The sequence below is a fragment of the Castanea sativa genome, chromosome 7 (genome assembly GCF_040712315.1).
Source record: "Castanea sativa cultivar Marrone di Chiusa Pesio chromosome 7, ASM4071231v1".
In the NCBI taxonomy this organism is placed as follows: Eukaryota; Viridiplantae; Streptophyta; class Magnoliopsida; order Fagales; family Fagaceae; genus Castanea; species Castanea sativa.
This window is the reverse complement of record NC_134019.1, coordinates 34,943,297-34,957,871: the sequence shown is the minus strand read 5'-3', so window position 1 is coordinate 34,957,871 and position 14,575 is coordinate 34,943,297. Positions and strand designations below refer to the sequence as shown.

General features: G+C 32.1%; 1 protein-coding gene and 1 non-coding gene across 2 annotated transcripts; one reads left to right on the top strand and one right to left on the bottom strand.

The window, feature by feature from the left end:
- Positions 1 to 691: 691 nt before the first annotated feature.
- LOC142642517 (uncharacterized) lies at positions 692 to 4,479 on the top strand. Its single transcript, XM_075816887.1, has 7 exons — positions 692 to 916; positions 1,005 to 1,101; positions 2,216 to 2,354; positions 3,309 to 3,391; positions 3,538 to 3,672; positions 3,773 to 3,877; positions 4,244 to 4,479. The coding sequence occupies exons 1-7, from the start codon at positions 831 to 833 to the stop codon at positions 4,370 to 4,372; spliced, it is 774 nt and encodes a 257-aa protein (XP_075673002.1). The 5' UTR covers positions 692 to 830; the 3' UTR covers positions 4,373 to 4,479.
- Positions 4,480 to 5,444: 965 nt separating this feature from the next.
- On the bottom strand, positions 5,445 to 5,518 carry TRNAN-GUU (transfer RNA asparagine (anticodon GUU)). Its single transcript has one exon. It is a non-coding gene; the product is annotated as a tRNA-Asn (tRNA).
- Between the last annotated feature and the right edge of the window lie 9,057 nt (positions 5,519 to 14,575).

The window sequence follows — 14,575 nt, the reverse complement described above, 5'->3', positions numbered from 1 at the left end:
TCAGGTGTCCGAGCTAATAGTCCATAAACAAATATGAGTCAACTCCAACAAATGTTAACTGTTCATATTCATGTTGCATATTGCTAACTATTTTCCAAGTAAAAATAATTCTAAATAGATTCCAATTGATAAAGAATCATAATATGACTCTAATTTGACTAAGAATTCCTTAAAACACCCAAAATCAAGAAAATAAAAATCCGAAAAATTACATAAAAATATCAAAAATAAATAAATGATAGATTTAGACATATACTCTCTTTTTATCAAATCCCTCCATTGGAATGAAACTTGACCTTGGGTTTTTGTCTAGAGATTGAAATCTTTTGCGTCAGATAAAAAAGATATTCTGGATGTTAAATCAAAAAAAAAAAGTTCCCATAAAATTAATAGATTTTGTTGTATTGATATTTAACAAATCAATTGGATTTTATGAATGAGTTTCAGTTATCTCAAATAGTTAACTTTATTGTTGTTAAATAAGGTATCTAAGATTTAATCATTCCCTATACTAAGTTAAAAAAACTAACCCCAATATAGTAACATACATTGAAAATTGAGGGCCTTGAGGCAAATAATATAAAGATAATATGTATTATTAAAAAAAAAAAGAAAAAAAAAAGAAAAGAAAAAGATAATAGTCTGTGTCTGGGTTGAGCCAAATTATAAGTTATAAGCTTATCGACATCTGTTGAGCCTGTTAACGGTCCAGGTTCGATATTGTCGGGTCGGGTCGGGTCCATATCTGAGAATTTTTGTTTTGCAGCAAGGTTTAAGCTTTCTCTGACTAAATTCGAGCAAGAAGAAGAAGATTACCCGAAAATCAGATAATGGGTACGAATCAGAACCCGAAGGAAACGCAGAAAAATAGTTTTGGTCCCTCCTCTGCCAAGGCTTACCTCGATCCTCACTATTGGTATCTCTTTGTTTTTTATTACTCTGTTTCCTTATTTACTACTAGAGTTTTCATTAATTTCCTCAACTGCTTCTTGTTGACTTCTCAGGGATGAGCGTTTTTCAAATGAGGAACACTACGAGTGGTTCAAAGATTACTCTCATTTTCGCCACCTTATTCAAGCCCATATAAAGCCCAATTCTTCTGTACCTTTTCTCTCTCTGTCACTGCCTTTATATATAATTTTTTTGGGGGCTTTGATTGGTATTGCATGTGTTGAATTTACTAACTTTTAAGTTGTGTGGTTAAAGAATCTTAATGTTTGGAGCAAAGGGTCTAGTTAAGTAATGAGTTTGAAGAAAACAAAGCTATGAGTTAGTAAGGAAATTGGAGCTTAATTTGAGTTTCTGATGTTCTTGTGCAATTTATGAGCTAGGTTTGGGGATGTTCTCATGTGGGTTTTTTGTTTTGACTTGTTTCTTTTGGAAACTTTTTCTTTTTGTATGTGGGACTTGTTGGATTTTAATGTATCTATTTCTAGTTTGATTAAACACAGTGACATAACTTCATACGGAGACAAGTTGCTTTTTTTGGGATTTTCTTAGTATTCCATGTGTTAAATTTACAAACTTTTTAAGTTTTGTGGTTAAAGAATCTTAATGTGTGGAGTAAAGGGTCTGATTAAGTTATGAGTTTGAAGTTAATAAAGCTATTAAGTTGGGTTTGGAGATTGGAGAAGCCTAATTTACTTGCTGACCCAATTTAAATTTATGATATTTTTGTGCAATTAATGAGCTAGTTTTGGTGGTGTTTTCATGTGGCTTTTTGAGTTTTGACTTGTTTCTTTGGTGGAAAGTTTTTCCTTTTGTATCTGATTCTTGTTTGATTAAAAACATAACATGGTATAGGGACAAGTTCTTTTTTTTTTTTTTGGGATTTGCTTAGTATTCCATGTGTAGATTTACCAATTTTTAAGTTTTGTGGTTATTGGTTTAAACTTTAAAGAATCTTAATGTATGGAATAGAGAGTCTGATGAAGTAATGAGTTTGAAGCAAATAAAGCTATAAGTTTGGTGTGGAAACTGGAGGAGCCTAATTTACTTGATGACCCAATTTGAATTTATGATGTTTTTGTGCAATTTATGAGGTAGCTTTGGTGGTGTTTTCATGTGGGTTTTGGAGTTTTGACTTGTTTCTTTTGGAAAGTTTTGTCTTTTGTATACGAGGCTTGTTGGATTTGAACGTAATCTGATTCTAGTTTGATTAAACAAATAACATGGTATGGGGACAAGTTAGAGATGATAAAGTTGTGTGATGAAGGTATTGGAGCTGGGTTGTGGGAACTCACAGTTGTCTGAAGAGTTATACAAAGATGGGATCACTGAGATAACATGCATTGATCTGTCAGCCGTTGCAGTGGAGAAGATGCAGAAGCGATTAGCATTGAAGGGATATAATGGTGTGTTGATTGATATAACTGCAAACTTCTTTATTTAGTAATTGCTTATGTGCCTGTATAAGGACTCATTTCTCATTTATATGTGTTTGAACTTTTATGCCTTAAGGTAGTCTAGTTAAATGCAATGCTTTTCTAAAAAAAAACTTTCTTAGCATTCAACACAACAGTGATTTTCACTTGAGTAGCAGTTGTTTTGCCTGAGGATTGCAGATCCTGGCAAAGCATAGCAGATCCTAGCAAAGCATACATTATGGAAATTATGGCTTTTATGTAATCTGCCCTTATATATAAATTACAGCACAATCTATTCACTTTGGGGGGAACTACTTGTGATTTGAATGAGGTTGCTCACATCTTTGATTAAGAAAGGTTGGAACTCAGTAAATTGTATACTTAAATGTTTCTCGAAGCAAATAGAGAGACAAGGGAATTCATACTTTTCTTGTCACAAACTGTGGAATGCCAGATCTGTAGATGGATTGTTCCTCTGTTTGGACATATTTGTCAATGTTGCTGAAAAGTTTCTGCCAGTATTTTTTCTAAACAATTAGTCTACTGAGAACTTTTTTCATGACTACTGAGGTGGTAAATTGTTAACGATAGTAAGTAAAGTGGTATTAGTCATGGGCCCAAGTGAATTCAATAACACTTTGCTAAAATAACAAGTTGTGAAAAAAAAAGGGAAAAATGTTGTGCATATGGCATTGTTGTTTTATAAATTACTAAACTCAGAATTAGGTTTGGCTAAGTAATGCCTGTCCAAAAAAAAAATCTAGTAAAATGAACTTCTTGCACTGTGAAAATATATGCTTCTTCACTTATTTATAATGAAAAAGTAAAAGAGCATTTTCTCTCAATATTATTTAAATTAATTGTAGGAACAAATTTCTTCAGTTAGAAAGGTTAATTTTTAACCTTAGTATTATTCATTTGTTTTGTCACCTGTTTCACCAGAAATAAAGGTTCTGGAGGCTGACATGCTAGACCTGCCCTTTAGCAACGAGTGTTTTGATGTTGTCATTGAGAAAGGAACCATGGTAAACATGAATTTCGTGATGTTTTTCCTTTTAGATGTGCTGGAATTTCTATATGATGCGTTGAATTCTCATAATTATAAACTCTCCACTACGTAGTCTATAACTTTTAATTGGTCAACTATGTATTATAACTTTTGATTTTGAAGGATGTATTGTTCGTGGACAGTGGAGACCCATGGAATCCGCGGCCCGAAACAGTAAATAAAGTCATGGCAATGCTTGAAGACGCTCATAGGGTTTTGAAACCAGATGGGATTTTTATCTCAATTTCTTTTGGCCAGGTATATGAACTGATATATAGTTTTTTTTTTTTTTTCCCCTTTCCCTTAATTTTTTTTGCTATTAATCTTTGTTCTTACCCTGAAATTATATCTCTTACAGCCACACTTCAGGCGTCCTTTATTCGATTCTCCAAAATTTACCTGGTCTGTTGAGTGGAATACTTTTGGTGATGCATTTCACTATTTTTTCTATGTCTTGAAGAAGGTTAGTCCAGATAAAGCCCGAGTCTTAAATTTTTTGTATACTTATTAAGGATATCTTTATTATTGTGAGCCATTTTGTAAGCCAGAAGTTATTGAAGCATTCTCTTGTTTTCTCTTGCATTTGACGTGTGTATGTTTTGTTCACTATGGCATTTGAAAAGAATTTTTAGTCAGGCATAGAATCACATTTCAATGTTTTGCTTTTCTACAACTTTTGGTGATGCCTTCATCTTTTGTCATGGATCTATTCTGGGTTAAATTTGTGCTGTTGATATGTTCTTATTGGATTCAATTCCAACGGTTTTAAACTATTTATAAGTCAATTAAACTCCTTGTGATGTAAAATGATAAAAATAACATGTTCCAGGGAAGGAGATCATTGGATGGAACAGTATCTAGTGAGAGGGTCCAGCCACCATCAATCAGTCTACTTCATGAAGAGTTAGAAAGTGAAGATTATATTTTCCGGACCAACATTGATGAGATGAATTCTTAAAACTGATTGTATTTTTGCTCTCTTTTTTCCCTCTTTTTCAAAATTTCCTTTTTGTAACCTTGATTTGATTTAATCAAAGTAGACACTAAACAATATAACCATCAAAACTATAGTTCTGACATCTATGTGATATTGATATGAATGCGAAGAGTAAAATCATCTCAAGCTGATGCTGCTATGGCATGGTATTGCCAAAGCAACTAAAAAGAATTAGAAGACTTAGCTTACAATACATTATGGGTTCCTTTCTAATTGGTGCCTTTTTTATTTCTTGTCAAAAATTCGCAATTCAATTACAAATCTTAAAGCTGCCAAGGGATTGTTACAATTAATTAAAGATCAAAATTATATTTCCCAATCGTTTGAGATTCATAGATGGAACCAGGTTGCTTAAAACTATTGCCAATGTCGAGTCCTGAGTAGTGGTTCTGGGATGTGTATAATAACCGTGCTGTTCACAGCAGAAAGCCGACTCTCTCAACGAGTTACAGGCTAGAATTTTAGTGCCACTCAAAGTGAGCAAAAACAAGAACAAAACATTTTATGGTAAGGCCTTTTTAAATGTGAAAATCCAGACATGTTGTGCAAGTAGCAGCCTTAAAAAACCATGTTGAATATGATTCATTACTCAAGGACCAGAACCTTTTAAATCGTCTTCTTCTTCTTCTTATTATTATTATTATTAGTATTAATGTTATTGTTTTAATCATTAGGCTAATTAAGGAAGGATAAGATTTGACACATTGAACTTTCCATGACTATGATTTTATCTTTGTAATTCTTAAAAAAATTCAAACTAATGGAAAAGTAATTGTGGCTGAGGCAAAAGTGAAAAGAAACAGCAAAGACTACCACCCTCAGTGGAATTAGGAAATTGGGATATGACTCTGAAAATTAATGGATTCCTTCTTCTTCTTTCTTTCTTTTTTAAATGATTGGATTTAACTTTAAGCAACTATTTCTCCTCCTTTGGAATTGGGACCTTGTGATTAGTTAGTCACTTGGTTGACACCGTGGTTTTGACTTTTAAAAGGAAAAAAGACAATAAAAAAAGGGAAAATAATAAAATAATCGCTAGAGGAAGGGCTTGAACCTTCGACCTTGTGGTTAACAGCCACACGCTCTAACCAACTGAGCTACTCCAGCTCTGACACACACCCAAATATTAAAATGGTTTTTTGTCGTCAACGTATTTGCATAATATTTTTAAATAGAAATTATATATATGTCTTTGGACTTCTTTGAGAAGCTTTTTTTTTTTTCCTCGGATTATTTAGCTTATTCAACACATACAGGTTTTTTAAATCTCAATTATTTCTTTTATATTGTAATATAGCCTTAGCTTATTTGAGTACATAAAGGTTTTTTTTTTTTTGAGAAATAGTAATAGGTTTTCTAAATAAAATTTTATATCTATCTCTGATCTCTCCTTTCCCATTTGTTTTATAAATTTATTTTGTCTTGCTGACAGGTGTTTCTCACAAGAAACAGCACAGACCACAAAGGCATTTGCCTCTCTTTCTCTCTCTAGTGAACGCTCGGTTGCTCCACAGCCACAAGTGTGTGAGTGAGACACCTTCTACTTGAATCATAGTAAACAAAGTAGATAGGCAAACAATATTACGTGTATTTTGTTATAATAACACCATTGAATGCACTCTGTGAATCTTAAGTTCTTTCCTTTTTATTTATTTTTAGATGAAAAAAAGGACTTTTCCGTCTTATTAATATATGATTGGCTGGTTATACTCCTCCTTGAAATCAAAGTCTACAATTTTGTCCCTAAAACTCTTAATTAATCAAAATTATTGGAGGGTGTCAACCCTGAGAACTAAGGGTTTATGGAGCTTATGTTGGAAAATCTGGTTTTGTATCTCATACAAAACACATAGCAGAAACAACAAATAAGGATTTATTTCGTTCATGATTGATAACGTGCACTATGTAAATTTTAGAATTTAAGAACAAGATAACGTACCTTGATGTGGTGAAATTCAAAACCAAAGATTGAAGTACTTGGGAATACTTTTAATCTTGACTCTAATTGCACTTTACGCCCAAGATGTGTGGTCTCTCAATCAGTTTTCAAAGGGAGAATGAAAGTGTGTCTCACTCTCACATACACACCATTTCTTATATCACTAATAAAAATTCTGTATGTTTCTTCCTTTATAACTAACTGATTATCTAATTAGGCTGGCCTATTGGGCCTTTCCAATTGAGTTTTAGTGTGTGGCTTGGAATGAGACCAAAAAAGACCAATAAGACATTAGCTCCAATGGGCCTTGGGCTTTTCCGCCAACTCTTGACAAGTCTAAAGTTACCATTAATTATATTTAATACCACTATATAAATATAATTGCACTTTAGGCCTTATTAATAAATTATATCCCAAGACTTTATTATACATGCAACTCCTTCATAAAATATTCGTAGTAACACAAAGTCATGAATGTAGACTGCCACTTTATAAATTACTACATATAATCATTGAGTACCCGGTTTAATCCTTTAAGATGATTCATCATATATTTATGAAATCCAATTTCATAAATATATACTTTAGTAACTTCTTACTAAAGTGGTTAGGTCTAACACTCTGAATAACCAAACCCATTAAACTTATCTCAAGGGAATATTTTATATCTCCGTTAAGAGATTATGAATTCCATCTTGAAAATATATGTTCCATCAACACTAAATGTAGCTGCCCAACATACTGAGGTTTTGATCGTTATTTTAGATCTCACTCCTGATATATCAAAGCAACTTACACCTCATGATCAGGTCCATTATTCTCTCAGGATTAAGAGTTCATGCAAATAGAAGTCGTGAGATTTTATTATTCATTTGACAGTCGTTAGGAGAATAATAAATCTCACAGCGGTCCAATTCAATATGTCTTAACTCTTAAAACATATCAACATATCAACTAGAAGTCTCCACTTTCATGATCAAGACAACTCATTTTAGTTGATACGTTATAGTTTTCGCAGATGAAATGCCCAATTTCATCACCGACTGCGAACTATAAATTTTGAGTTTACAAAGAACTTGTGACTTATATCTTCTGTAACTAAATCACATACTATGCATCTCATGGACTATATGATAATGTCTCAATATTTATGTTACCATTATTTTAAATAATAATAAAACAACTTTATTAAACACAAAATTAAGTCATACATAATGTCATACATAGTATCATACAATAGGATTTAAGGACATATATCCTAAAAACTTAGTCAATCAAGGTCCACTAGTACGAAAGAATAAGTCAATCACAAAGCTCAACTCAAAGCTATTTAGTAAAGAAGATCAATCAAGCTCAAAAACCCTTCACCACTAGTGCAATCAACCGAAGCTCTTCCTCTTAGCCAACAAGATTAGGGCAATGAACAAGCCGTGAGCCTTCCCTATTGAATTTGATTGCTTATGGAGACTTTCGTATCAAGTACATCTCTAATCACCTTAGCATCTAATGTTGACACCTACTGTCAATCGCATTACATTCAAGTTGACAAGTGTTTTACTTTGCATTCCATAATAATAGAGGAGTGTTATCCCATGTTTTATTCTCTTGTAACGTATCAAATTATACGTGTCATATATTAAGGAACTTAAATGTGAAAAAAAATAAACATATTTGTTTAGCATCATATTTATGTTAAAGTTTGAATTCTTATCTATGAGCATCAAATTTTAATGTTCTTTAGCCGTTCATAAAATGTTCACACCTATGGTCACTCACATTAGATTCTACTTTGACAAGTGTTTTATTCTGCAACCCATGATAAGAGAGAAGTCTCCTCTCATGTTTTACTATGTTGTGACATGTCAAATTATACTTGTTGTGTTTTAAGAAGCTTAAATGCAAAAAGAAACAAACGTATTTATTTAGCATCATGTTTTTGAACATTAAATTTTAATGTTCTTTTAACCATTCACTCTTGAGCGACTATTTAAAGATTTGGTAAAGATTAATTCAACTAAAAAACCCTTTGCAACTATGGTAGTTAGCTGAAGTGCTTCCTTTTAGCCTACAATATTAGGGCAATGAACAAGCCATAAGCCTTCTTGTGGTGGCTTGGCCCAATCAAGTGGAGGATTTGGGTTGAGCTACCCAATTTATTTGTGTTAAGGGTTAGGAATAACCAACAATGGGAGGCCCCAAAGATGGCGATGCAAGTTTTTGAAGCAAACGACCATAGGTCTTTGGCTCTCTTTCTCTTAATCCCCTTCTAACCAAAGTGATACTGTGAAAGTGATCCCACTTTGTGAAATTTGAGCAGGATTCCCTTATTCCCAAGATATGTTTTTCCTCACCACTCTCATGTCTCTCTCCCCAATTTTTCCAACCCCCTTTCTCATATCCTCATTCCTCCTTTTATAGCCTTCTTTTAGCGGGCTTGCCATCATGAGGGGTGATCTGCCTCAAGCAGGTGGATCCCTTTTTGTTCCATATTCCTGTCCAGATGGGACCGCTACATGCTCTTGAAATGATATCCTTGGAACTTGCACCAGACGTCGGGACATGCTCGGCAGACAAATTGTCCCAAGGCATTATCTCTCGCCCTAAGTATTGATCGGTGATGTTCCCCCATGTTCAGTTTAAAGTCATACTCAGAAATTCGTGCTAGTAGTTGGTGTAGTATCGATGTGGGCAGGGTCAGTCTTTGGGGTGAGCCATGATCTCAGATCGGGCTCTTGTCCATGACAACACACTTTCTTTTCGAATCAAATTGCTAGTGGAGACTTTTGTACCAAATACATCCCTAATCACCTTAGCATTTAATGTTGACATCTACCATCAATCACATTGCATTCTATTTGAAAAATGTTTTACTTTGCAATCCATAATAAGAGAAGAAAGGAGTGTCCTCTCATGTTTACTTTGTTAGTCTATTTTATAATGTCAAATTATGTTTGTCATGTTTTAAGGAGCTTAAATGCGAAAATAAATAAACACGTCTATTTAGCATCATATTTATGTTAAAGTTTAAGTTCTTATTTGTGAGAAGTAAACTTTAATGTTCTTTAGCCATTCATTTAATGTTCACACCTACTGTCAATCACATTACATTCTATTTGACAAGTGTTTTACTCTGCAACCCATAATAAGAGAGGAGTGTCCTCTCATGTTTTACTATGTTTTAACATGTCAAATTGTACATGTCATGTTTTAAGGAGCTTAAATGCAAAGGGAAATAAACATATTTATTTAGAATTATATTATGTTAAATTTTAAATTCTTACTTATGAGCATTAAAGTTTAATGTTCTTTTAATCATTCATTCTTGAGCAACTATCAAAAGATTTGGAAAAGAAGATCAATGCAGATTAAAATCCTTCAGCAACTACTCAACCGAAGTGCTTCCTTTTAGCCAACAAAATTAGGTCAATGAACAAACCACATGCCTTCCCTTTTGAATCAATTGCTCATGGAGACTTTACCAATTACATCCCTAATCACCTTGGCATTTAATGTTGATGCTTACTATCAATCACATTACATACTATTTGACAAAGTTTGTAGGGTAAATTACACTAACCTATCTTGAGGTTTGGGGTAATACCAAGCACATCCAAAAGCTTTAAAAAATGACCAATTTGATCCTTAAACATTAATGCCGTTTGTGCACCGTTTATTAAATCCTTTTATTTTGTTTTTTGTTTTCCTTTTCTTTGCTTTTCCCTTCAATCTTCACGCCAAAAAATTTCTCTCTTCATGCTAGAGCCAAAAAATTCTCTCTTCGTGCTAGAAAATTTCTCTCTTAAGCCCAAGCCACAAGGGTTTCATACTCAAGTAAAGGACCAACAACTTTACCACTGAAACTGTTTCAGAGGCAGTTCACCCACAAAACTCACGCCATACAAGGATGGTGGACGACAATTAGGTTGGGATCCACGAGGATATTTATGTACACAATAACTCACTTGAATGAATGTTAATGATATGGTTTTACTTTTTCTTTTTTTTAAGATTTGCTTTGGGTTTGAATAGTAAATCATGTGATGTTGGATGGTTGAAATTGCTTGGGTTTGAGGAAAATGGATGGGTAGTGATAGGTGGTGCTGTAGTAGACGGCGGTTGTGGGTCTCACAATGCTTGTCGTTATGGGTATGAGTTTTTATTTTGATTTTTTTTTTATTTGGGTCTGTTTGAGGTGTGATGTTGGATGGTTGATTGGTTGAATTGATCTATTTTTTCTTCTAGAAAAAAAAAATGAAGTCAGTGATTTTCGATCTCAGTTCTAGTGAAATAGATAAAAAGGGTGCCTTTTGTTTTCTGTTTTTTGGGTCTTTATGGGGAAAAGAAGTTTATGGCTTATTAGGATTGAATGATGGTTTCATTATGAGAAGGGGGCTTCATTAAGAAAATGATATAGAGAAAGAGCGAAAGAAATTTATCGAAACAAAATAGTAGATTTTTTGTTTTTATTTTTGAAAGCTCTGTATATTTTTTTCCCCAAATGAGATTAGGTTTGGTTTTGGAAAATGAATACAGATTTAATTTCATTTTTCTGTATGTTTCTTAATTACATAGTCATGTATATCCTTTGATACAAGTTTGAGCTTGAGAGTGAGTGGATGAGGTGTTGTTAATGTTTTGGGCAAAGAAGAGAGAAAATGAAGAAATAGAGAACAAAATGAACTAGAAAATTGTTTGGATGAGTCATGAGAGTCAACAAACGGCATAATACGGTGTTAGTGCTTAAGGACCAAATTGGTCACTTTTTAAAACATTTGAATGTGCTTGGTATCACCCCAAATCTCAGGACAGGTTAGTGTAATTTACCCAAGTTTTTAACTCTGCAATCCATAATAAGAGAGGAGTGTCCTACCATCCTTTACTATGTTGTAACATGTCAAATTATACATGTCATGTTTTAAGGAGCTTTTTTTTTTTTTTTTTTTTGAGTGAGAAATGAGGGTATCTATATTTCATTCAAAAACTCTTCAAGTATCTGACTATTCCCTTAGGTGTATTGTAATCCACCCATTCTACACACACCAAGTTATTATAAGAAGGAATCCTTGGGGGTGGCACTAAGATGCTAGTAAGAGATTTCGAATCTAGAATCTTGTGGATATCATGAAGCCTTAGAAACCACTTATCCTTAGGTAGGGGTGGCAATTCGTGATCGGATGTCGAATTTGTGTGGTGTCAATTCATGAGTATCCGACTATATGGGTCAACACTAATCCGACATGTTTATTAAACGGATCAAGATTTCTCAACCTTAACACGACTTATTTATTAAACGGGTCAGTTGTGTCAATATGTTTATCAAATTTTATCAAAATTAAAAAAAAAAATGAAAATCCAAACAAATAAATATTTTTAATATAAATTCAAAACTAACGAGTAACTGCATCACAAATAATCATTCAAAACTAAAGTATATCTCAATATGACAAATAATCAATCACAATATGTCGAAGAAAACAAACCATAACAACTAATAAGTTTATATATCTAAGGTTTGAAGGGTATATTGGTAAAATATCATTTAATTAAATGGGTTAGACGGGTCAAACATGTTCTATGAGTTAAACACTAACCCAACCCATTTATTAAACGGGTCAGTCATGTCAACCCAAATATGACACAAACCTATTAAGCCTCAACCCATAACCTGCTAATTTCATATCGTGTCGTGTTAGGTTTGCGGGTCGTGTCCAATTTTATCACCCCTATCCTTAAGAGCTTCAATATGAAAAGAAATAAGCATCATATTTATGTTATAGTTTAAATTCTTATTTATGATTATTAAATTTTAATGATCTTTAATCCTATATTATTGGGATACTATTTAAAGATTTTGCTGCAAATATATTAATTCACTACATCTATGGAGTTGACTGTACAGATTTTAATTAGTGGGCTAGTTATTATATGAGAAGTCTGAGCATTACTCTCAAATTATTCATTTATCTTCTTTAATATGTTAACCAATCTATGTTAGACTACGTCTCCTACTTTTTTTTTTTTTTTTGAGGGTGTACGTCTCCTACTTAACTAGAATTGGTGATTAAGTATTCATCTTTATCTCAATTGAAGCACCCAATCCATTGATTACATATAGAGATTTTGAATGCCCTCTCGTATACCTAACTCGATGGAGCTTCTCCATTTATCCCCTCTTATATAAAACATGTTCCCACTTTATCCATATCTAGTTTGTAACCCCATGCATATGAATAGATATATTTAAAAGATACACATTAAGAAATATAATATAATAATCTTACATATATAATTTAAATATTATTTGTGAGGACCCCAGGACCCGAGGATCTAAAGACCTGAAGACATACTGGAAGGCATAAAGAGTAGAGGAGAATAAAAGTCAAGGGCCCGAGGATGAAGTGAGATGGTCTGAAAAAGGACGAAAGATAGATTGGTGATGTATGAGGTATATTGCAAATATCTGAGTTGGGGTGTATAACTATGAACATTGCATTGAATGTTCTGCACCAAGCGTTCTGGCCGCATTGAATAGGGAGTACCAGCTTTATCCGTTGCATTAATGTGGAAATGACCTAAACAGTACAAAGCACAGAGCTAAATCTTCTCTCCATTACTGACTACAAGGGAATGGACAAGTGTCAGTAAATGGGGTTGAGTAGATGAGAGGTGTAGGGCTGAGATAGTAAGGGCAAATGGTATAAATAAGAGAGGAGAGACATAGGTAGAGAGGAAGAACGTCTAAAACTTTGTTGTTGATACCCTCTCTACAAATTCATTGTTTTTGGACCTTTAGTTATAAAACGCTTTTATTGTTAGTCTTGTACGTGATTTTTGGTCCTTACATTATTGATAGTAATTTTTATATTTTTAACTCTTTAAAAAGTCTTGTAAGAATGTTATTAGGTAGAAAATATAAATTGTACATTTTAAAAATATTTTTATGTTCATTAATTCTAGGCTCTTTGGTTTTTGTATACAATAACTCATTTGAATGGATTTTTATGATATGATTTTACATTTGATTCCAAAATTAATAAATAAAACTCTCTAAAAATAAATAATTGGGACACATGACGCAAAATTAAACTTCAATTATAGAATTTAATTGAATTTTCTCTAAGTTTTACTTATTAATATATATATATATATATATATATATATATATATATATATATATATATAAAATTTTTATGCCAAATGAATTGTTTTTAGTTATAAAAAAGACTCATATATATAAAATCATTCAAACTCTCTCTTCCTCTAATTTTATATATAGTGTTAAATATATGATTATGTTTTTTATGATTTATTTATATTAGATTTCTCGTTCTTTACTCTAAATTAACTCATTTGACAGAAAAATTTAAAAAACTTAAATTAAATGGAACACGTGCCATAAAATTAAACTTTAATTAAAATCCAATTTTTACACTAAACTTACTAATTTTGCTCAAAATTTTAAAAATTTAGATTAGATTGGACACGTGGCGTAAAATTAGACTTTAATTGAATTTCAATTTAAAATGTAATTGAATTTCAATTTAAACTTGAATTGTTTTTAGTTCTACAAAAAAAAAAAAAAAAAAAAACTCAAAAATATAAAATCATTCAAAAATTATGTTTTTTTTTTATTTTTTTTTTATGTTTTACTTATATTGAACTCCTCATTTTTTACACTAAATTAACTCATTTGTTACAAAAATTAAAAAACTTAGATTAGAAGGGATACATGTCATAAAATTAAACTCTAATTGAAATCCAATTTTTACATTGAATTAATTCACTTGGCACAAAAATTTAAAAACTTAAATTAAATGAGACACGTGACTCAAAATTAGACTCTAATTGAATTCCAATTTGAAATTTAATTGGATTTTCTCTCAACTTTACCTATAATTATATATATATATATATATAGATTATAATTGTGGTTGCTGTTTTTTATTTTCTTTTATTATTTTTATAAATCTCAGTTTCGTTTGGTAATTGACTGTGGATGTAATTGTGAATTTTTTGTTGAGAATAAAACAGTAAACAAGGAAAGAAACGAGTGAAATTCAATAAACAAATAAGGACACTTAATGACTTTGGAGGCGTCACAAAATTGTTGCTCTTAGACAAACTTTTCCCACGTACACGAGTTATTAGAGGATTACTTAGAAGATGCAACCAAGATTTTTGGGCTCTTCAAATAGCAATTTTGGAGAGTCCAAATGATTTATTGT